The 22,541-nt window shown below is 44.3% G+C and overlaps 1 protein-coding gene across 1 annotated transcript; it reads left to right on the top strand.

Annotated features, from left to right (window-relative positions):
* Positions 1-1,257: 1,257 nt before the first annotated feature.
* On the top strand, positions 1,258-21,637 carry MUS81 (MUS81 structure-specific endonuclease subunit). The gene is made up of 16 exons (XM_087880946.1): positions 1,258-1,559; positions 3,832-4,012; positions 5,718-5,860; positions 7,324-7,422; positions 7,847-7,927; positions 8,388-8,476; positions 9,797-9,988; positions 10,902-11,006; positions 12,351-12,478; positions 12,611-12,723; positions 14,108-14,224; positions 15,545-15,640; positions 16,695-16,817; positions 18,452-18,555; positions 19,591-19,674; positions 21,129-21,637. Exons 1-16 carry the CDS (start codon positions 1,446-1,448, stop codon positions 21,193-21,195), a joined length of 1,836 nt encoding a protein of 611 aa, XP_087737072.1. The 5' UTR covers positions 1,258-1,445; the 3' UTR covers positions 21,196-21,637.
* Positions 21,638-22,541: the final 904 nt, after the last annotated feature.

Genomic DNA, 22,541 nt, shown 5'->3' with positions numbered 1-22,541 from the left:
TTCCATTCCATTCTATTCTATTCCATTCCATTCCATTCCATTCCTAATCCTATTCTATTCTTTCTATTCTATTCCTTATTCTATTCTATTCATTCTATTCTAATTCTATTCTATTCTATTCTATTCCATTCCATTCCTAATCCTATTCTATTCTTTCTATTCTATTCATTCTATTCTAATTCTATTCTATTCTAATTCTATTCTATTTATTCTATTTTGTGCTTCTGTATTGTATTGTATTCTATTCCATTCATTCTATTCATAATCCTATTCTATTCGTTCTATAATATTCCTTATTCTATTCTATTCCTTATTCTATTCTATTCCATTCCATTCATTCTATTCATAATCCTATTCTATTCCTTATTTTATTCATTCTATTCTATTCATTCTATTCTATTCAATTCCTTATTCTATTCTATTCCTTATTCTATTCTATTCTATTCTATTCTATTCATTCTATTCTAATTCTATTCTATTTATTCTATTTTGTACTTCTATATTGTATTCTATTCTATTCCATTCCATTCATTCTATTCCTAATCCTATTCTATTCCTTATTCTATTCTATTCTATTCTATTCTATTCTATTCATTCTATTCTATTCTATTTCTTATTCTATTCTATTTATTCTATTCTATTCTCTATTATAATTCTATTCTATTTATTCTATTTTCTATTCTATTCTATTCCCTAGAAATCTTAAAACAGTTGCCCATCATAAATATTGTACATCCCTCTAGGCTAGTATTTTTTTAATCTTGACAACTTTAAGGACTTCAACTCCCAGAATTCCCCAGCCAACATGCCTTAAAAGTGTGACTCAACCCCTAAAATTCCCACGCTGGTTTGGGAATTCTGGGAGTCAAAATCCATTCATCTTAAAAGTTGCAGAGGTTTGAGAAACACTGATGGAAGAGCCTGAAATAATTACCAAGTGTCTGTTTCCCAGAATGCCCTGCTGTAATGTGATTATGCTGGCTTGGGAATTCTAGGAACTGAAGTCTATATAACATCCTAAAGATTGAAAAACACTGATTTAAAATATTCCAGGTAAGACTGGAGAGGAAAATTAAAGAGGGATTTGTAATGCTTTTATTGTATAGTTTGCTTTATATACAGATGGGCCATTCGCAGTAAAATATTGAATTTTGTAGTATATTCTCTGCAAAAAGCAATTTGGAGCATTGCTGAACTCAGTAAGGACCTCTCTATATTTTCTATCTCTATGGCTTCCTCCGAAGAAGCACCACGGACGAACTGCGCCTGCGCCGCCCAATCAGAGAACAAACTGCGCCTGCGCCGCTGCTTCAACGGACAGCCGCTCTGCCCGCCTGCAACTCTTTGGTGCAAAAAAAACTCGATGATTTTCCGTTTTTAAAAGAACGAGAGCGCGAAAAGAAAAGAAACCGGAGGATAAAAAAGCCGGCGGCGGCCTTCTAAAAATGCCGAAACCGCCGCAGGAAGGCCCGAATCCTTTATTTACGCGATGGTTGGAGGAATGGCGCGACCAGGCCGCAGAAAACGGACGCCTCAAGAGCCAACGCGCCTATGAACGCGTAAGCCCCTCCCACCGCGGCAAGCCCCTCCCACCGCGGCAAGCCCCGCCTCCAAGGAATGCTTCTCTTGGGACAGATTTCCTATTAAGGCTGCAGAATAATATAAGCAAAACTCTTAATATAATAGTAATTAGAATAATTATTAGGAAAATAAATAATGATAATAAAAATGCAATAATTAGCGCAGCTTTTGGTACAAGGTCCTTTACAGTAGTTGTTAGTATAGCAATCAATTATGCAGGAATTAGCATATCTATTAGTACAGTTCACTTAATAAGAGCAGAATTTGGAGTGTAAGTGAGACTAGCGTAACCATTTGTGTTTTAATTAGCCTATTAATTAGATCGGTACTGCAAATTGGTCATCGTGGTTATATTAATACCGTTAAGCCAATAATTAATAATGTGTTGATCTTCGTTATTCATAATAATGACAGGGCTAATATAATAATAGTGATACATAGACGACTGCTTATGAATCATGAAGTTAAAAATGTATTAAGTGGTGTAGGGTTTACTACCTAAGCACGGGGTTGGACTGGAAGACCTCCAAGGTCCCTTCCAACTATCTTCTCTTCTCTTCTTTTCTCTCTTCTACTCTACTCCACTCCACTCCACTCCACCTCATTGATAGTTTAAGGAACTACTCTACTCTACTCTACTCTACTCTACTCTACTCTACTCTACTCTACTCTACTCTACTCTACTCTACTCTACTCTACTCTACTCTATTCCATTCCACCTCATTGATAGTTTAAGGAACTACTCTACTCTACTTTACTCTACTCTATTCTATTCCATTCCACCTCATTGATAGTTTAAGGAACTACTCTACTCTACTTTACTCTACTCTATTCTATTCCATTCCACCTCATTGATAGTTTAAGGAACTACTCTACTCTACTTTACTCTATTCTATTCCATTCCACCTCATTGATAGTTTAAGGAACTACTCTACTCTACTTTACTCTACTCTATTCTATTCCATTCCACCTCATTGATAGTTTAAGGAACTACTCTACTCTACTTTACTCTACTCTATTCTATTCCATTCCACCTCATTGATAGTTTAAGGAACTACTCTACTCTACTTTACTCTATTCTATTCCATTCCACCTCATTGATAGTTTAAGGAACTACTCTACTCTACTTTACTCTACTCTATTCTATTCCATTCCACCTCATTGATAGTTTAAGGAACTACTCTACTCTACTTTACTCTACTCTATTCTATTCCATTCCACCTCATTGATAGTTTAAGGAACTACTCTACTCTACTTTACTCTATTCTATTCCATTCCACCTCATTGATAGTTTAAGGAACTACTCTACTCCACTCTACTCTAGTCTACTCTATTCTATTCCATTCCACCTCATTGATAGTTTAAGGAACTACTCTACTCTACTTTACTCTATTCTATTCCATTCCACCTCATTGATAGTTTAAGGAACTACTCTACTCCACTCTACTCTAGTCTACTCTATTCTATTCCATTCCACCTCATTGATAGTTTAAGGAACTACTCTACTCTACTCTACTCTACTCTACTCTACTCTACTCTACTCTACTCTACTCTATTCCATTCCACCTCATTGATAGTTTAAGGAACTACTCTACTCTACTTTACTCTACTCTATTCTATTCCATTCCACCTCATTGATAGTTTAAGGAACTACTCTACTCTACTTTACTCTATTCTATTCCATTCCACCTCATTGATAGTTTAAGGAACTACTCTACTCTACTTTACTCTACTCTATTCTATTCCATTCCACCTCATTGATAGTTTAAGGAACTACTCTACTCTACTTTACTCTACTCTATTCTATTCCATTCCACCTCATTGATAGTTTAAGGAACTACTCTACTCTACTTTACTCTATTCTATTCCATTCCACCTCATTGATAGTTTAAGGAACTACTCTACTCTACTTTACTCTACTCTATTCCATTCCACCTCATTGATAGTTTAAGGAACTACTGTACTCTACTTACTCTACTCTATTCTATTCCATTCCACCTCATTGATAGTTTAAGGAACTACTGTACTCCACTCTACTCTATTCTACTCTACTCCACTCTACTCCACTCCACTCCACTCCACTCCACCTCATTGATAGTTTAAGGAACTACTCTACTCTACTCTATTCCATTCCACCTCATTGATAGTGTAAGGAAGCCAGCTGCTTCGAAGCACTAACCAGGAACAATTTTAGCGATCCTTAACTGATCACAATTATCTAGAAAGTCTCTCTCTCTTTGTCGTACACAGGCCCTGAGCTCCCTCCACAAATACCCCCTCCCTCTGCGCAGTGGCCGCGAGGCTCGGATCCTTATGTATTTCGGGGAGAAGATCTGCCATCAGCTGGATGAACAGCTGGAGAGATACCGCAGCAGCCAGGACGGTACAGCGCCGGCCGGTATGGAAGGAGAGGGGCCTGTGATCCCTACAGGTAGTTCTCAACTTACGACTGGCTGCTTAGCGGCCGTTCGCTAGGACCCCACGCCAGGCTACTTATGACCCAAATTCGGACAGGAGAATCCCGTTGCCGTGTTCACGGAATTGCATTTGGGGCAGGGGTGGGTTCTACTTACCTTTACTACTGGTTCGCAGCGGGAGTGCTTCTGCGCATCCGCAGATCATCCATGATGACGTCCGGGCGGGTGGGCGGAGCCTCCTGCTGCTTTTCCTACTGGTTCGCAAGAACCGGACTGAACCGGGAGCAACCCACCACTGATTCGGGGCGTTCGGCAACCTTTATGGCTGACTGCAGCCTCGCTTGATCGCGATGGGTGGATTTTGTCCGCTTTAATTTTGACTTTCTGGCAAAAAAATACCCATTATGAAAAACGGTTCGCTTAATGACTGTTGCCAAAAAAAACCCAAAAACTTATAAAATCAGGATGACAGGGGGACACATTTAATGACCAGGAGGACAACTTAGTCCGTAATTCTGGGCTCAGTGACAGTTTAATGTGAACCTTATTAAGAATCAATTACATACTTGTGAAATATTACTTGAAGGAGTACAGGTAGTCCTCGACTTACAACGGTTCGCTTAGTGACCGTTCGAAGTTACGCCGACACTGAAAAAAGGGACTTGTGAGCGTTTTCGCACCTATGACCGTTGCAATATCCCCATGGTCAGGTGATCAAAATTTAAAAACTTGGCAACTGACTCGTATTTATGACGGTCACAGTGGCCCAGGATTACGTGATTCCCTTTTGCGGCCTTCTGACAAGCCAAGTCCATGGGGAAGCCAGATTCACTTAACAACCGTGGCGAGAAAGGCTGAAAAAATGCGGCAAAGCTCACTTAACCAATGCCTCCTTTAGCGACAGAACCTTTGGGCTCAATTGTAGTCATAAGTCGAGGACTACCTAAATTACTGTATTTTTCAGACTATAAGGTGCAGTTTTTTGTCTCCCAAAAGGGGGTGAAAATGTCTGTGCGTCTTATAGACCAAATATTGCCAAAGCTCCGCCTACCCGCCAGCTTTTTTTGGCCTGTTTTCGGGGCTTTTTTGGCCTGTTTCTGAGGGTTTTTTTGGCCTGTTTTGGGGACTTTTTTGGCCTGTTTTCGCGGCTTTTTTCAGCCCGTTTTCAAGGCTTTTTCCGGCCTATTTTCTGCACTTCTTTTGGCTCACTTTTTGGCTTTTTTCGGCCCGTTTTCAAGGCTTTTTTTTGGCCTGTTTTCAGGGCTATTTTTGGCCCGTTTTCAAGACTTTTTCCAGCCCATTTTTTCCCCAAAAATGGGCTGGAAAAAGTCTTGAAAACGGGCCAAAAATAGCCCCGAAAACCAGCCAAAAAAGCTCTGAAAACGGGCCGAAAAAAGCCTCGAAAACAGGCCAAAAACGTCCCAAAAACGGGCCAAAATAAGCCTCGGAAATGGGCCAAAAAAGCCTTGAAAACAGGCCGAAAAAAGTCTGGAAAAGGCCCCCAAAAAGGGAGGCCAAAACCTTTTTGTTATTGTTTTCCTCTTCTAAATTTAGCTGCATCTTATAGTCTGAAAAATACGGTAATTTGTGTCCATTTTTAATCTTCCTTTTAAAAAGCTTGAATAAAAATGATATACCTCAAAGCTCAGAAGCTCAGTTGAAAGAATTTTTTCGGTCCGTTTCGAGGCTTTTTTTTTTTTTTTTTTGCCCGTTTTTCAGGCATTCCAGGTGGGCCAATCCCAACGTCTCCTTGCAAAAGTTGTGAAGATGTTGACGATCAAACTGACAGCGACGATAGGCCAGCGTCACAACCTTCCCTGTCGTCTCTAGAGCCAGTCCAACGTCAAGAGCAACAGTCAAAGGTGAGAACGTCGGTATGGATTACGTTCATCCATTCGTTTTGGAGATGTTTGCAACATTTTGAGCATGTAGGTAATTTGCGATGGACAGAGGGGAGGAGAGATCTCGGAGTCGCCGAACCCCGAAATGGGCGGCAAATAAATTTTATAACGACAACGGGCATCTTACATGCAACCCGAAAATAATCGGAGCACCTCTTCAAATACAATTCCCCCCCCCCTTTTTTTCCCTCCTCCCTAACCCCCCTCCCCCTCCCCTCCCCCTGTGACTTCTTCATAATAAAACCCAAATTCATAACAGATTATATAATACTTTACCATCCCCTTACTCCATCCCCATATACTGACCCTTTATTTCTAATAAAATTATCATATCCCCCTTATACTATACATTTCAAAATGACATTCTACTATAACATTATATAATAACTCCTAATTTAGCATAATAATAAATCAAATCTTTTATATATATTAATCTAACATTTCAAAACAACCTTCCGCTATAAAACTATATAATAAATCCTAATTTAACATTTATTCAGTTCATAGTCTACCCATTTCCTTCACCCTCATCGTTATATCTCTTAACTCAAATCTTTTACATATATTCATATCTAAACATAATATCCCTTTTCTTAAACTAAACAATCAATAAACTAACCTGTCTCCACCCACTTTCCTACAAGACTACCATACTTAATAAATCTTAATATCTTTATTCTTCTGCCCACTCCCCTAAAAAATATTCCCTTATGTAAATAAAATCTTCTTAAAAAGACTTTAGGCTTGTAATCCATATAATATCTTCTGTAATGAGCACCTCTTGATCACAGTTGGGCGAAGGGTTGGACTAGATCAGGGGTCACCAACCTTTCGGACCTCAGGGACCCCTAAATTCATAATTTTAAATCCCACGGACCACTAATATGGTCTGCCTAATGACCACCTGGATGGGCATAGCTAGGTGGGCATGTGACTGTTTGGGCATGGCCAACTCGATTTATTTATTTATTTATATTTATTTTGTTAAATTTCTATACCGCGAACAGCCACAAGATAAAAACACATAAATGCAAAAATTTAAAATAAATAAAAACGAATTAAATAATTTGGCTGAACGAATTTAAAATACCCCATAATTTAAAACAAATTAAAATTTACATTTTAAAAAGGGGAGAAGATTTAGGCCAGGCCAGCTTGATGAAATAAAAAAGTCTTAAGCGCGCGACGGAAGGTGCGCAGATCCGGGATCCTCCGTATCTCCGGGGGGAGCTCGTTCCAGATCGATGTTCTCATCGTCAGGAAATTTCTCCTTAATCCTAGGTTGGTTCTAAATAGATAGAGGGACGAAAGTGCCAACTACAGTCTAAACATCTGGCTGTGGGAGAAATAACAATGATAACAACTCCCACCAACTATCCAAAAAGACCACGCCTGATTATTATTATTATTATTTTCATTTGCAGAAAAAGCAGAGCGTTCCACGGCATCGGGCCCGGGGTTACATGCCAACTCGGCGATCTCCAGCGTACGCAGTACTGTTGGCACTCTATCACAACGCCACGGTAAGATACATCCGATGCCAACCCCGTCCCTCTGCAGAAACATTTTCGGCCTTCCATCAGCTGGTTGCAAACTAGCTCTACTTAGAGATAGTTCTCGACTTGCAACCGTTTTGTTTTAGCGACCATTTAGAAAGTTAGAAAGGCCCTGGAAAAAAAAAGACCAACAACCAGTCCTCGCAGTTAACAACCGTTACGGCATTCCCACCATCGCATGATCAAAATTGGGGTGGTGGAAGATTTGGGGGGAACGTTAGGAGATGCGTAGCACCATTTTTGAAGACTTCTGAAAAGCGGAGAATAATTGCGCGCTGCCTGTGAGCTTGAGAAGTTGAAACGGGGCGAATTTAGACTCGAACGCAGAAACAAGGAAACGGAGCTGGAGGTTGTGTGTTGAATGTTTGTTTTTTGGGGATTTCTTTCTTAGAAACCTGAGTCCCGGGGCTACCTGACCAAACCAGAACTGCAGAAAACTGCACAGCCTCTCTGCGATAAATCCTTTTTTCTGGTAAGCTGATCCTCTCCCTGCTTGTTATTGCACCAAATAGTGAAATTTATTGAAGATCGATTCTTTGTATGCGTGCATTTTCAAGTCAGTTTTTGTCTCCTGGTGGCTGCCTGGATTAGTCCCTGCAATTTTCTTGGTAAGGTGTCTCAGTTTGCCTTTGCCTGCTTTCTAGGGCTGAGAGAGTGTGACTGGCTCAAATGATTGGCCCAAAGTCATCCAATCAGTTTTCATGCCTAAGGCAGAACTAGAACTCACCGTCTCCTGGTGATTGGCCCAAAGTCACTCATCCTGGTTTCATGCCTAAGGTGGAACTAGAACTCACCATCTCCCAGTTTCTAACCTGATGCCTTAACCACTAGACCAAACTGACTTGATTGATGACAGGAATAGCATTACTGTATGATATTGTATTCTATTGCTATTTAGGCTAGCCATTCTCCTGCTGATTCCTCCATTACAGGCTGATCCTGGAAGTAAGAACACCGCCTGGTCTGCTGTCAGCACTCTGATTCGCAAGGAGCTAGTCCTCAAGACCAACATTCCAGCCAGGTTGATTATGTTGTACTAAAGAGTTGGGAGGGGAGGAGAATCTACTGCAGCCGATCGGTCTCCTTGAACTTGGAGAGAGGTTCTGGTTTAATAGAGTTAAAAGCAGTTGTTGACAATCTATGCTTATATGTCCAAGAGAGAATGGGGAGGTGAATGATGGATGGATGGATGGATGGAAGGAAGGAAAGAAGGAAAGAAGAAAGGATGAATGGATGGATGGATGGAAAGAAGAAAGGATGAATGGATGGAAGGAAGGATGGATGGAAGGAAGGAAGGAAGGAAGGAAAGGAAAGAAAGGAAGGAAGGATGGAAGGAAGGAAGGATGGAGGATGGATGGATGGATGGAAGGAAAGAGGGAGGGAAAGAAAGGAAGGAAGGAAGGATAGATGGAAGGAAAGAAAGAAGGATGGAAGGATAGAAGGAAGAAAGGAAGGAAAGAAGGATGCATAATGGAAGGATGGATGGATGGAAGGAAAGAAGGGTGGATGGAACGATGGATGGATGGAAGGATGGATGGATGGAAGGAAAGAAGGAAGGAAGGATGGAAGGAAAGAAGGATGGATGGATGGAAGGAAGGAAGGAGGAATGGAAGGTAGGATGGATGGATGGAAGGAAGGAAGGATGGATGGAAGGAAGGAAAGAGAAAGAAGGAAGGATAGAAGGAAGGAAGGAAAGAAGGATGGATGGATAGATGGATGGATGGAAGGAAGGAAGGATGGATGGATGGATGGATGGATGGAAGGATGGATGGAAGGAAGGAAAGAGAAAGAAGGAAGGAAGGATAGAAGGAAGGAAGGAAAGAAGGATGGATGGATAGATGGATGGAAGGAAGGAAGGATGGATGGATGGATGGATGGAAGGATGGATGGATGGAATAAAGGATGGAAGGATGGATGGAAAGATGGATGGATGAATGGATCGATGGAGGGAGCTTTTTAAACCCTCAAGAAGATTTTTCAGTGATTCCATCATGAGAAAAGCCCCAATCTAGGGTTAAATTTGCCTTAGGCAAATTTATTCCCCCTATGTTTATTCCCCCTTGATTTAATTTTAATTAATTTTATTTCTTAAAGTTCTACGCCACCCAACTCTCCTTAAGTGACTCTGGGTGGTTTTACCATAACGTAATACCTAAAAACCTTGTAAGCCCAGTTCAAAACAGAATGAAGAACAAGGTCCCAACGTACACGTCAAAAGTGAGAAACTCAAAGTTTAAAAATTCTGAAGGCTAAAATTGGCAGGGGCGGTTTGAGGGTAGCGATTTCAAGAGAACTGGCCCCCCAAAAAACCTATTTTGACTTGCGAACTTTTCCCCACCAGATATTCTCTGACCGAAGCAGGGCTAAATGTAGCCCGGGAGCTGAGGGCCTCCGAAGAGCTGAAGGAAAACAATTCCAGCCCCCCAAAAGCCACAGCCCCCCAAACTGGAGGAACCATTGTGCTTTTGGAGGAAAACGACGGAAGCTCATTGGGCTCAGAAAATTCAGACAGCAGCTCCGCCAGCAAATACAGGTTAATCCTCCACTTACGACTTACAACTTGGAACCGGAATTTCCACGGCAAAAAATTTCCATATTACGATCGTTAAAAAATGCCATTCCAAAAATTTCCATGGTCAAAAAAAAACAACTGGTCCAAAATCAAACCACGGGTTCGCTTTACCGTCCGTGGCATTCGCTTATGTTGTGGCTAATTGGCCACTCCCTTAGCCTATTTAAGGAAGAACAATGACTGAGGCAATTTGCAGGGAACAACTTCGTTCACTCTCCTTCGCGTCTTGATCTTAGTTCTCTTATCTGTTTCCTGCAAATTGCTTCTGGGCATTCTGCCAAGCATAGTAAGGTTACGATTATTTATTCTTTGGATTCACTTCACCGCGGTAGTGATTTTGCTTAAAAATGACTACAAAAAAAAGGCCGTAACATTGGGTCAATGACATGGTGACCCATTTTACAGTCGTCATGACGGAACGACCCTAGTGGGCAGGCTTCTATTGCGGTCGTAAGTCGAGGAATACAATACAGGTAATCCTCTACTTACGACTTACAACTGGAACCCTAATTTCCACGGCAAAGAATTTCCATATTACGGTTGTTAAAAATGCCATTCCAAAAATTCCCACGGTTTATCGGCCAAAAAAAACCCGCTCCAGAACCAAACCACGGGTTTCGCTTTAACGTCCGTGGCGTTCGCTTAACGACGGCAGATTCACTTCACCGCGGTAGCGATTTTGCTTAAAAACGACTACAAAAAATAAGGCCGTCATATTGGGTCAGCGACGCGGTGACCCATTTCACGGTCCTCACGATGGAACGGCCCTAGCGGGCAGGTTTCTATTGCAGTCGTAAGACAAGGACTCCTTAAAATTTCACCTGGCCCAGCTATCACATCTCTGTTGGTTTTTTTTTTTTTTTTGTCATTCTAGATCAAGCTGCGAAGGGCCGAACTCGGGCCTGTCGAGGCCCCAGTTTGTTCTGCAACCTGGACATTTTGAGGTGATTCTTTGCGTGGATTTCATCGAGACCACAGGGTAAGGAGCCACGACGCTAAAACTACATCGTATGGGGGTTTTAGGAACTGGGCCTGGCTGGTCTAGTGAAGAGAAGGACCAGGGGAGACAGGAGAGCATCTTCCAATATTTGAGGGGCTGCCACAGAGAGGAGGAAGGGGGTCAAGCTATTTTCCAAAGCACCCGAAGGCCAGACAAGGAAGAATGGATGGAAAGTGATCAAGGAGAGATTCAACCTGGAAATAAGGATAATTTTTCTGTCAGTGAGAACAATCAATCCATGGAACAGAAGCTGCCTTCGGAAGTTGTGGAAGCTTCATCCCTGGAAGCTTTCAAGAAGAGACTGGACTGCCATCTGTCAGAAATGGTGTAGGCAGGGTCTCCTGCTTGGGCAGGGGGTTGGACTAGATGACCTCCAAGGTCCCTTCCAACTCTTTCAACTTAATCTGATTGCTACCTCTTCCTCTTCCCCTCCCTCCCCTCCCCTCCTTCTAGCACTGATGATGTTCCCTAGTTGGGTCCTGAACTGTCTGCAAGGAAACAGAGCTCAGAGACCATCAAGAACCAATATTCTTCCTCATTCTCCTCCTCCTCCTCCTCCTCCCTGCACAACCCTTCTAGCATTGATGACGTTACCAAGTTGGGTCATGAAACGCCTGCAAAAAGCCACCAAGCTCAGAGACCACCAAGGACCCTCACATTTTTTCCTCTTTCTTTCTTTCTTTCTTTCTTTCTTTCTTTCTTTCTTTCTTTCTTTCTTTCTTTCTTTCTTTCTTTCTTTCTTTCTTTCTTTCTTCCTTCCTTCCTTCCTTCCTTCCTTCCTTCCTTCCTTCCTTTTTTCTTTCTTTCTTTGTTTGTTTGTTTCTTTCTTTCTGTCTCTCTCTTTCCTTCCTTCCTTCCTTCCTTTTTTCCTTTCCTTCCTTCCTTCCTTCCTTCTTTTTCCTTCCTTCCTTCCTTCCTTCCTTCCTTCCTTCCTTCCTTCCTTCCTTCCTTCCTTCCTTCCTTCCTGTCTTTCTCTCTCTCTCTGTGTCTCTTTCTCTCTTTCTCTTTCCCTCCCCTGACTCCTCCTCTTCCACCTCCTCCACTTCACAAACTCCCTTCTAGCACTGATGATGTTACCCAGCTGGGTCATGAAACGTCTGCAAGAAAACCATCAGGCTCAGAGACCACCAAGGACCCCACATTCCTCCTCCTCCTCTTCCTCCTTCTCCCCCTCCTCCTCTTTTATTACTGATGATGTTCTCTGGATTGGTCACGAAACGTCTGCAAGGAAACAAGGACCCCACTTCAGGTGGTGAGGGGAAAGAAGTAATTCCCCTTTGAAATAGTTTGTGAAAAGCGCCTTTTCCCCCCTCTCGCTTTCAGCGGCCCCGCATCGCGTAAACAGGAGCTGGTGCGCGAACTTCAACGTCACCACGTCCCGTTTAGCATCCGGAAGCTCCACGTCGGCGATTTCCTCTGGGTGGCCAGAGAGAGGGGTCCCCGTGTGGCAGGTGGGTGAGAGAATTCCTGGCCAAGGGGTGGGGTGGGGTGGGGTGAACCTAAACGTTTATTCCTAAATGGAGAACGCCACGCACTTACTTCCCCTCAGAATAAAATCTTGTTCTAATCTCCCTTTTTTTCAGAGGAGCTGCCACCAACCACGGTTCGTGAGCTGGTTTTAGACTACGTGGTGGAACGGAAACGGATGCCGGATTTATGCGGTAGCATCATTGACGGTCGCTTTCGGGAACAAAAGGTAAGGTAAAAAGGTTCCCCTCGCACATATGTGCTAGTCGTTCCCGACTCTAGGGGGTGCTGCTCATCTCCGTTTCAAAGCCGAAGAGCCAGCGCTGTCCGAAGACGTCTCCGTGGTCACGTGGCCGGCATGACTCAATGCCAAAAGCGCACGGAACGCTGTTCCCTTCCTACCAAAGGTGGTCCCTATTTTTCCACTTGCATTTTTTACCTGCTTTCGAACTGCTAGGTTGGCAGAAGCCGGGACAAGTCATGGGAGCTCACCCCGTTACGCGGCAGCACTAGGGATTCGAACCGCCAAACTCCCGGCCTTTTGATTGACAAGCTCAGCGTCTTAGCCCCTGAGCCACCGCGTCCTCCTAATTCCGGATTTGATAGAATCAGGAAGGAATTTAAAATTTGATGTAGAAATCAGTTCCTTTGCTATCATTTAAGGCATGGATTTGCATCACACCTCAAATGTGTTTTTCTCGGTTTTATCGAAAAATTAGATTTCCAGTACAGGTAGTCCTGGACGTACGACCACAACTGAACCCAAAATTTCTGTTATTAAGTGAGACACTTATTAAGTGAATTTTGCCTCCTTTTACAACTTTTCTTGCCTCTGTTGTTAAGTGAATCACTGCAGTCGATAAGTTAGTAACCCGGTTGTTACTTTGCATTTCAGAAGGTCGCAAAAAGGGATCACGCCAACCCTGCCCTGGGGACGCTACAACCGTCATAACTATGAGTCAGTTGTCAAGCATCCAAATGTGTGAAAGTGTGAAAAACGGTCCTAAGTCGCTTGCCAACTCACAAAGCATCCCTGGCCCGCTCTCGAGTTGCCATAGGCCAGGGGGGATGGGAAACGGGCAAAATGGCACAGCAGCCAAAGACAGGTGCACATTCCATGCTTATCTCTCTCAAGGCTGTCTCCCAGAGTTACCTACAGCAGGCAGAGGGGAGTGACTTGGGGCGTAAATTACGTAGGGTCAGAGCTGGCTTCACTTGGGAACGTGCCGACATGAAGCTCCTAATAAATAACTGGATTTCTTTTGAAGCTTGGCTCGAAGCTCATGATTTAGTTAGGGCATCCGGAACCCTGCTTTTTTCAGTGCCGTTGTAACTTCAAACGGACATTAAACGAACCATTGTAAATCGAGGACTATCTGTATGGTAGTCAGTTCAGTTTATTGCAGTGATTCGCTTAACAACCATGGCAAAAAAAGATTGTTGAAGCAGTCAGGGTCACATGATGACTTTTCTTAACATCTCTTAGCAATAGATCTTCCAGTTCCAGGTGAGGTTGAGAGGGTTACCTGTTCGCCTTCCATTCATGATTTAATCTCTGGTTCCTAACCATCTATCCACCCCTCCCTCCTTCCTTTGTCATGTCTCGAATCCAGTTCCGCCTGCGGCAGTGCGGTCTTTCCCACCCCATCTACCTGGTAGAAGACGCGAATTCCGCGCAGCATCTCAGTCTTCCCGAAAAGACTCTGCAACAAGCCATTATCAATACTCAGGTGAGGCTCACCTGCGAAGGTGAATCCTTGTGTCTCAAACTCCGGAAGCAACAAAGAGAATTAGGGGACTGGAGGCTAAAATATATAAAGAATGGGTTGCAGGAATTGGGTATGTCTAGTCTAGTAAAAAGAAGGACCAGGAGTGACATCATGATGGCATCTTCCAACATTTGAGGGGCTGCCGCGAAGAACAGGGGATCCACCTGTTTTCCAAAGCACCTGAAGGCAACAACAAGAAGCAATGGATGGAAACTAATCAAGGACCTAGAACTGAGGAAAAATTTCCTCACTGGGAGAACAATTAACCCGTGGAACGGCTTGCCACCAGAAGTTGTGGGTGCTCTAATACTGGAAGTTTTCAAGAAGAGATTGGATAGCCATTTGTGTGAAATGGTATAAGGCCATGATTTATTTATTAGTTATTATTAGTTCGATTTATATGCCGCCCTTCTCCGGAGACTCAGGGCGGCTTACAATGCGTTAACCAATAGCCTTCATCCTTTTGTGTATACTTGCTTACTAGGGCTTTCCCCCCCCCCCGCCCCCAAGCAGTGTTCTTTTTTATACAGAGTCAGCTTATTGCCCCCCACAATCCGGGTCCTCATTTTACCTACCTCGAGAGGATGGAAGGCTGAGTCAACCTTGAGCCTGGTGAGATTCGAACTTGCAGTAATTGCAGGCAGCTGGCAGCTAAATACTACTTTAACAGTAGTTTAGTCCACTGCACCACTCAGGCTCCACTCAGACGGTGAACCAATGGCAGTGATGGCTAACCTTTTTGCTGTCGCGTGCCAAAAGCGAGAGGGAGTGTGGGGGGGGTCGCGGGTGCGCGTGCCCACACCTATAATTCAATGTGCCCCACCCACCCCCGCACACACAATGGCACAGTGCAAACCCCCCCCCCCCCCGCTTTTGGCACACAATGGCAAAGTGGGCCCAGTAGTCCCATTTTTCGCCCTTCCCAGGCTCCAGAAGCTTTCTTGGAATCTGGGGAGGGCAAAAACAGCCTTCCCCACCCTACCGGAGGTATTCCAGAGGCTGGAAACGGTTAGTTTCCCGACTTCCGGTCGGCCCGGAAGGCTAGAAAATCAGCTGACCAGCGTGCGCCAGCACTGGTATAGGATTTCCTGCAGGGGGTTGGACTAGAAGATCTCCAAGGTCCCTTCCGACTCTGTTATTCTGACCCTAAATCTGGCCCCAGTTATTGCTTCTTCTTTTAACTTGTTCCTTTTAGCTGCATTAATTGTATCTCCGGAGAGGTTTTGAGGGACATCACTTAGAGGTGCCCATGTCATCATCAATCATCTGTATTTCCCGCAGGTGATCGATGGCTTCTTTGTCAAACGTACCGGTGACATTCGGGAATCTGCTGCATATCTGACCATCATGACCCGTCATTTGACCAGACAGTACGGGGTAAGTTTGATGCAATATGGACTCGACCCTCATGAGGACTAGCCTCTTTTTTTTTTTTTACTTCAGCATTAAGACTTCTAACTTTGGGTGTGAAACCTTCCAGTTTTAAGTCACTTTTTTTTCTCCCAGTGCCGTTGTAACTTCACAACAGACACTAAATAGAACTGTTGTAAGTCAAGGACAATTGCCTAGTTTTGGATCAGATGCAATGCTCATCAGCCAAGCCTATTTCTACAGATTTCTTGTAAAAAAAAATGAGGGGAAAATAAAAATGAGGGTTTGCTATATCAAATTAAATTGATTAAAACAATACTTTAAAATATGAGATCATTTTAACAGAATGGAGATAGGATAGGATAGGATAGGATAGGATAGGATAGGATAGGATAGGATAGGATAGGATTCTGAATAGAATAGAATAGGATTCTGAGTAGGATTCTGAATAGAATAGAATAGAATAGGATTCTGAATAGAATAGAATATTCTGAATAAGATTCTGAATAGAATGGAATAGAATAATAGAATAGGATTCTGAATAGAATAGAATAGAATAGAATAGAATAGAATAGAATAGAATAGAATAGGTCAGAAGGGACCTTGGAGGTCTTCTAGTCCAACCCCCTGCTGAAGTAGGAGACCCTATACTTATACTTATACCCTAACTCTATACTATATTTTATCTTCTTCTCTCCCCCTCTCAATTATCAATTGCTTTTGATACCAATGCAAATTCATAGAAAGCAGGGGAAGTGAATCAATTTTTTTTTGGTATAAATCAATATTTCTCAACCTCAGCTCCTTTAAGACCAACACGTTTTAAGACTTTCAACTCCTAGAACTCCCAACGAGCATGCTTGTAAGACAGGTGGACTTCAACTCCCCAAATTCCCCTGAGGGGAGGGGATAAGTCGTAAGTCAAGGACCGACTGTAAGCCAGCCGTAAGTCAAGGACTGCTTGTAAAGACACAGAGCAACGGTGGGGGATAAAACGAGTTTAAAGATAGGAGTTTCTCTCTAAGAATTACTACTTTTTTTTCCTGTTTTTCCCCTGTAGGACAAAATGCTTTTGAGCTGTACCAAGCAAGAACTGGAGGACGAGCGCCCCCTGCAGCCCAAGGAGGGTACCTGCAGGCTCCTGACATTTGCTGAGTTTAATGAAGGAGCCATTAAGAATAAGGTGAGAATATTTGCATCCTTTGAGTGAAAATCCAGGACCTCAAGAAGGAAAATGTCTGCTTTCCATGTGGAAGATCCCAGATTAAACAGAAAAAAAAATCCAGATAGTCCTCGACATACGTCCCGAAAATCAGCTGGCTGGCAGAAGGCGCGTGTTGTGACCCAGGCCCAAGTAGGTATTATCAGACGCAACCAGTTCGAAAACAACCAGACTTTATTGGAACAGCTGAGAATGAACTCATTCTCAGCGTAGTCCGAACTAATTCCAAACAAATTCTTCATAGCACAATCCTTCCGCCTTATCACCAACCTTGGTCTAATTAGGCAACCTGTCAAAGACTTTTCTTGGCAAAAGTTCAAAAGCAGAAGACGCCGACAAGAAAGAAATGCAGCAAGACTATCAACATTGTTTTCCGACAAAGAGCCCAAGAGCTGTTGCTGGTCTTTTAAGCCTTCTGGGAGGGGCCAATCATCTCCTGGCCTTACTCCTGAGTCGTCCTTTTTGCTTTAGCTGCTTTTGCCTTCTGGCAGCTCTTCGCATGCGTGCACTAGGAACAGGCTCCTCCTGTTCCTCTGCCTCTCTGTTGTCAGCCTCTGGAGCAGGGGTGAAATGCTCCCGGTTCGGACCGGATCGCCCGATCCGGTAGCAATGATGTTGGGTGGTTCAGAGAACCGGTGGCAAAATTCCCTGCCTCTCCCCATGCCCAGCTGAGCCGCACGATCATCAGAGGCTATTTTTTTTACTTTTAAAAGCATGTTTTCCTACAACCTCTCCGGGCGAAAAAATGCTTTTAAAAGTAAAAAAAAAAAAAAAAGCCTCTGATGATCGCGCAGCTCAACTGGGATCATCAGAGGCTTCTAAAAGCATTTTTTTCTGCAAACTCTTCAGCCGAAGAGGCTGTAGGGGGGAAAAAAAGCCTTTAAAAGCCTCTGGTGATCCCAGCTGAGTTGCCTGATCGTCAGAGGCTTCTAAAAGCATTTTTTTTCTGCAACCTCTTCAGGTTCGCCATCATGGCCCTAAAGAATTTTTGTGTCTGAAAAGGATGGGTTTATTACACATCGCCGATTTCCTAGCTTTCCACAAATCCTGACTGTGATTCGTTTGCAAACCACGTCTCGCAGAGCATTGTGGTTTGTTAGCCCAGGAATCTACAAGTCAAAACAAACAAGTTAGATCAGAATCTGGCCCTATGAATAGCAAAACTTGCAAATAGCAAAACCCAATTCTCTGCTTGCTTTTCCAATTTGCACTAAGTGCAAACCTAGTGAGCAACGAAACCCAGTCAGAAATTTTTTCAGCTTTTCCAGGGTGCTTAATATTTATTTTTAATTTTGTTTTCATTCGTTCGGTCAGGTCTGACGGGCTGACTTGAGCCCTTGCACTGTTTTCTTCGGAAGGGTTTTTAAAATTTGGTTTGTCATTGCCTCCTTCCTAGGGCGGAGAGAGCGTGGCTGGCTCGAAGCCGGCCCGAGGCAGGATTTGAATTGAGGGTCTCCCGATTTCTACGTGAATTTTTAGTCCAGATATTTAACCAAAAAAACAGATTCCCTCTCGCTGAACCAGGTCGCGAGCTGCGTTCACACGATCGGCAAACCCGCTTCTTTTAAACCCCGTTCCCGCTTCCGTTTCCCCAGGCACAGACGGTGTACGAAGTCTTCGCAAGGCAACTGATGCAGGTCAGCGGCCTCAGCGGAGAAAAAGCGGCTGCCATTTTGGAAAAATACAAAACGCCCACTAGGTATGAAGATGGGGAAGAGGGCCTGGGGGTGGTTAGTTCTGTTAACCTGGATTTCGCATAATGTGGGAACTGAACGAATATCTGTAGTTTTCCCTACACTGCAGGGAACAGCGAAAATAGCTTGGCTGTGTTATTTTTTTTTTTTTCTCAGATTCTGTTCTTCACCTCTCCGGGGTTAAAATTTGGCTGATGGTAAAAAAATCAGTTTATGATGGTGACCTTAGATCGATGTTTTTCAAGCTTTACAACTTTAAAATGGGTGGACTTCAATTCCCAGAATCCCCCAGCCAGCATGCTTTAATAGGGGTGGACTTCATCTCCCAGAATCCCCCAGCCAGCATGCTTTAATAGGGGTGGACTTCAGCTCCCAGAATCCCCCAGCCAGCCTGCTTTAAGAGGGGTGGACTTCAACTCCCAGAATCCCCCAGCCAGCAAGCTTTAAGAGGGGTGGACTTCATCTCCCAGAATCCCCCAGCCAGCATGCTTTAATAGGGGTGGACTTCAACTCCCAGAATTCCCCAGCCAGCATGCTTTAAGATGGATGGACTTCAACTCCCAGAATTCTTCAGCTAGGCATTTGAAAATATGGTATTAGCAATAACATTCTGTATTATTGCTTTATTTATTCTGGATGTTGAGATCACCCTAGGAGTGGTGCAGTGGCCTAGAGGTGGAGCTCTCTGGGCACACTGAGAATTTATCTGCTGAACAAAACTCCGCTCTGGTGTCAGGAAGGGCATCCGGCCAGTAAAACACTCTGCTAGCTCCATTCAGTCACCCAGACTCCACCCCACAAGGGATTATGGGTTCGTTAAAAGATGATGATGTTGAGATCACCATAGAGATCTTCAAGCTGCCCAGGTTGAGAAACACTGTCTTAGAAGCTGGTTACTGGCGGAACAGACCATGCTGTAACCTGGTTTAAACCAGCATCCTTCATGGTGAAGTGAAAGATTCACATGTACAATGAAACATGGAGGGATTTTTTTCCCTTGGCATGTCAACGGTGGGGCTGATGACCTTCTTCATTCTCAGCCTGATGGGGGCTTACGCCGAGTGTCCGGATTCAGAAAGCCAGGAGAATCTTCTGAGTACCGTCAAGTGTGGCCAGCTGCAGAGGTGAGGGCCAGAGCTGGCGGTCTTTCCTCTCTTCTCCCGCTCCCCCCTTTACACAAGCTCCCTCAGCCCCCGCCCTTAAATATGGGTAGTCCTCAACTTACGACCAGTGGTGGGATTCAAATAAATTAACAACCCATTCTCTGCCCTAATGACGGGCTGGGTGGGTGTGGCCATGGTGGGTGTGGCCAGGGGCTTTGACAGGCAGCACTCAGCCTCCTGCACGCCCCCCGGGAGCAAAAACGGGCTGTGGAGGGCCCATTTTCAACCTCCCCAGGCTCCACGTGCCCCCTGCATTTACCTGGGATCCAAAATGGGTCCGGGGGGACTCCTGGGAGGGGTGGGGTGGGGCCAGCCAGTCGTCAGAACTACCGGTTCAACAATTCAGCTGATTCGCCCAAACCGGCTGAATCCCATCTCTGCTTAGGACCACAATGGAGCCTAAAATTTATGTTGCTTATGTGACAAACTTATGTTTGTTAAGTGAGTTTTTTTGGCCCCGTTTCACGACCTTTCTTGCCGCAGTCGTTAAGTGAACCACTGCCATTGTCAAGTTAGGGACACGGTCGTTAAGCGAAGCTGGCTCCCCCTACTGACTGTCAGGAGGCCGCCAAAGGGGATCACGTGAAGCTGCAATCATCATAAAGATGAGTCAGTGGCCAAGTGTCTGGATTTTGATCACGTGACCCCAGGGAGGCCGCAACGGTCGTAAGTGAAAAACGGTCGTAGGTCCCTTTTCCCCCAGTGCCGTTGTGACTTCGAACGGTCGCTAAGCGAACTGTCGTAAGACGAGGACTCCCTGAACTAAGCAAGGAGCATATTAAGTGAGCCGTGCCTGATTTTTACAACTTTTTTTTTTGCTCCGGTTGTTAAGCAAATTCACTGAGGTTATTAAGCGAATCACATGGCCGTTAAAAGAGAATCCACTTTTCCTCCGTTGACGTTGCTTGTTGGGAAGGTAGCTATCATATAATCCGTCATAAGTACACGCCAGTTGCCAAGCCTCCCAATGTCGATCACGGGACTTCAGGTTTTCCGCCAAACAAACCACGCCCGTGGTTTGCTGAACGACTTCCGCATTTGCTTAACGACCGCTGCAAGAAACGACGTCATAAAATTGGGTCACGTAGGTGACTGACCCCTTGGTGCAACCCTCATGACTTACGACTTACGATGCATAAACTCCCATCATGGTCGTAAGTCAAGGACTACCTGTTCAGTGAAACAACTTGTGAATGCTCCAACACTGGAAGTCTTTTAAGAAGAGGTTGGATAACAGGGGGTTGGACTAGAAGACCTCCAAAGGTCCCTTCCAACTCTGTTATTCTATTTGTTAAAGAGAGATGCACCCTGTGAATTGGACGGATTAATGAATAAATGGATTAATTATCCTGGGAATTTGCTTTTTAAAACGATCCCTGCCTCTATTTTTTTCCTTTTTTTTTTTTCCCCTACAGAAATCTGGGTCCTTCTCTTAGCAAGACCTTGGCTCAATTGTACTGCACCCCTGGGCCGCTGCCTTGAACATCCAGAGGTTGTGAGAAGTTGTGCGTTGGCTGTGTGTGTGGGGGTCAGTGTGTGTTTGTGTGAGAGAAAGAGAGAGAAAATAATGACGTTTACTGTGCTGTCGATGAAGAGGAAGATTCTCACCATTTGTCACCGTTTTGTAAAAAGAAGAAGAGGAGCGTGCATCAAATCACGTAGGCGAGGGGGTTTTTTTTCCCCCAATTTGCACTTCCTTGCACAATTTGGGAGGGTTTTTGTCATCTCTGCCTACACTCAAACAAACACACACACACACATTTATACACTTTCCCCAGAAAAGGGTTTGGACAAATGCTCTCGTTGTGTGTTCCCTTCAGTGCCCAATCCTGCCTAATTCTGTCCTGTTTGACCGAAAAGAACCTAAGAAATAGACTACCTCAACATGCTAATAAAATGCTAATTGTCCTCATACTCCAATAAAGTTTCTAGTAGTTTTTTAACAAGGATTATTACTTTTCTTCCTTCCACCCTCCCATCCTCCCCCACTTTCCTTCTTTTCTCTCTCTCTCCCTCTTCCTTCCTTCTCAGTCTTCCTCCCTCCCTCTTCCTTTCCACACTACCTTCCTTCCTTTCCTCCCTCCCCACGTCTCCTTCTTCCTTTCTCTCCCTTCCTCTCTTCTTTCCCAGTCTTCCTCCCTCCCTCCCTCCTTTCCTTCCCAGTCTTCCTCCCTCCCTCCCTCCTTTCCTTCCCACAATATCTTCCTTCCTTCCTCCCTCCCTCTCTCCCTCTTCCTTCCTTCCCAGTCTTCCTCCCTCCTTCTTCCTTTCCACAATGTCTTCCTTCTTTCCGCCCTCCCTCCCTTCCCACATCTCCTTCCTCCTTTCTCTCCCTTCCTCTCTTCTTTCCCAGTCTTCCTCCCTCCCTCCCTCCTTTCCTTCCCACAATATCTTCCTTCCTCCCTCCCCACAATTTCTCCTTCCTCCTTCCTCTCCTTCTCTCTGCCTTCCCAGTCTTCCTCCCTACAATGTCTCCTTCCTTCCTTCTTTCCGTCCCTTCTCTCCCTTCCTCCCTCCCTTCTTTCTCTCCCTTCCCACAATATCTTCCTCCTTCCTTCTTTCCCTCCCTTCATTTTTCCTTCCCAGTCTTCCTCCCTTCCTTTCCTTCCCACAATATCTTCCTCCCTCCCTCCCTCCCTCCCTCCCCACATCTCCTTCCTCCTTTCTCTCCCTTCCTCTGTTCCTTCCCAGTCTTCCTTCCTCCCTCCTTTCCTTCCCAGAATATCTTCCTTCCTTCCTTCCTTCCATGTCTCCTTCATCCTTCTTTCTCTCCCTTTCTCTTCCTTCCCAGTCTTCCTCCCTCCCTCCCTTTCCTTCCCACAATATCT

Source organism: Pantherophis guttatus, chromosome 18, assembly GCF_059756535.1.
Source record: "Pantherophis guttatus breed Tessera chromosome 18, ASM5975653v1, whole genome shotgun sequence".
NCBI classification, from domain to species: domain Eukaryota; kingdom Metazoa; phylum Chordata; class Lepidosauria; order Squamata; family Colubridae; genus Pantherophis; species Pantherophis guttatus.
This window is presented reverse-complemented; position numbering and strand designations above follow the sequence as displayed.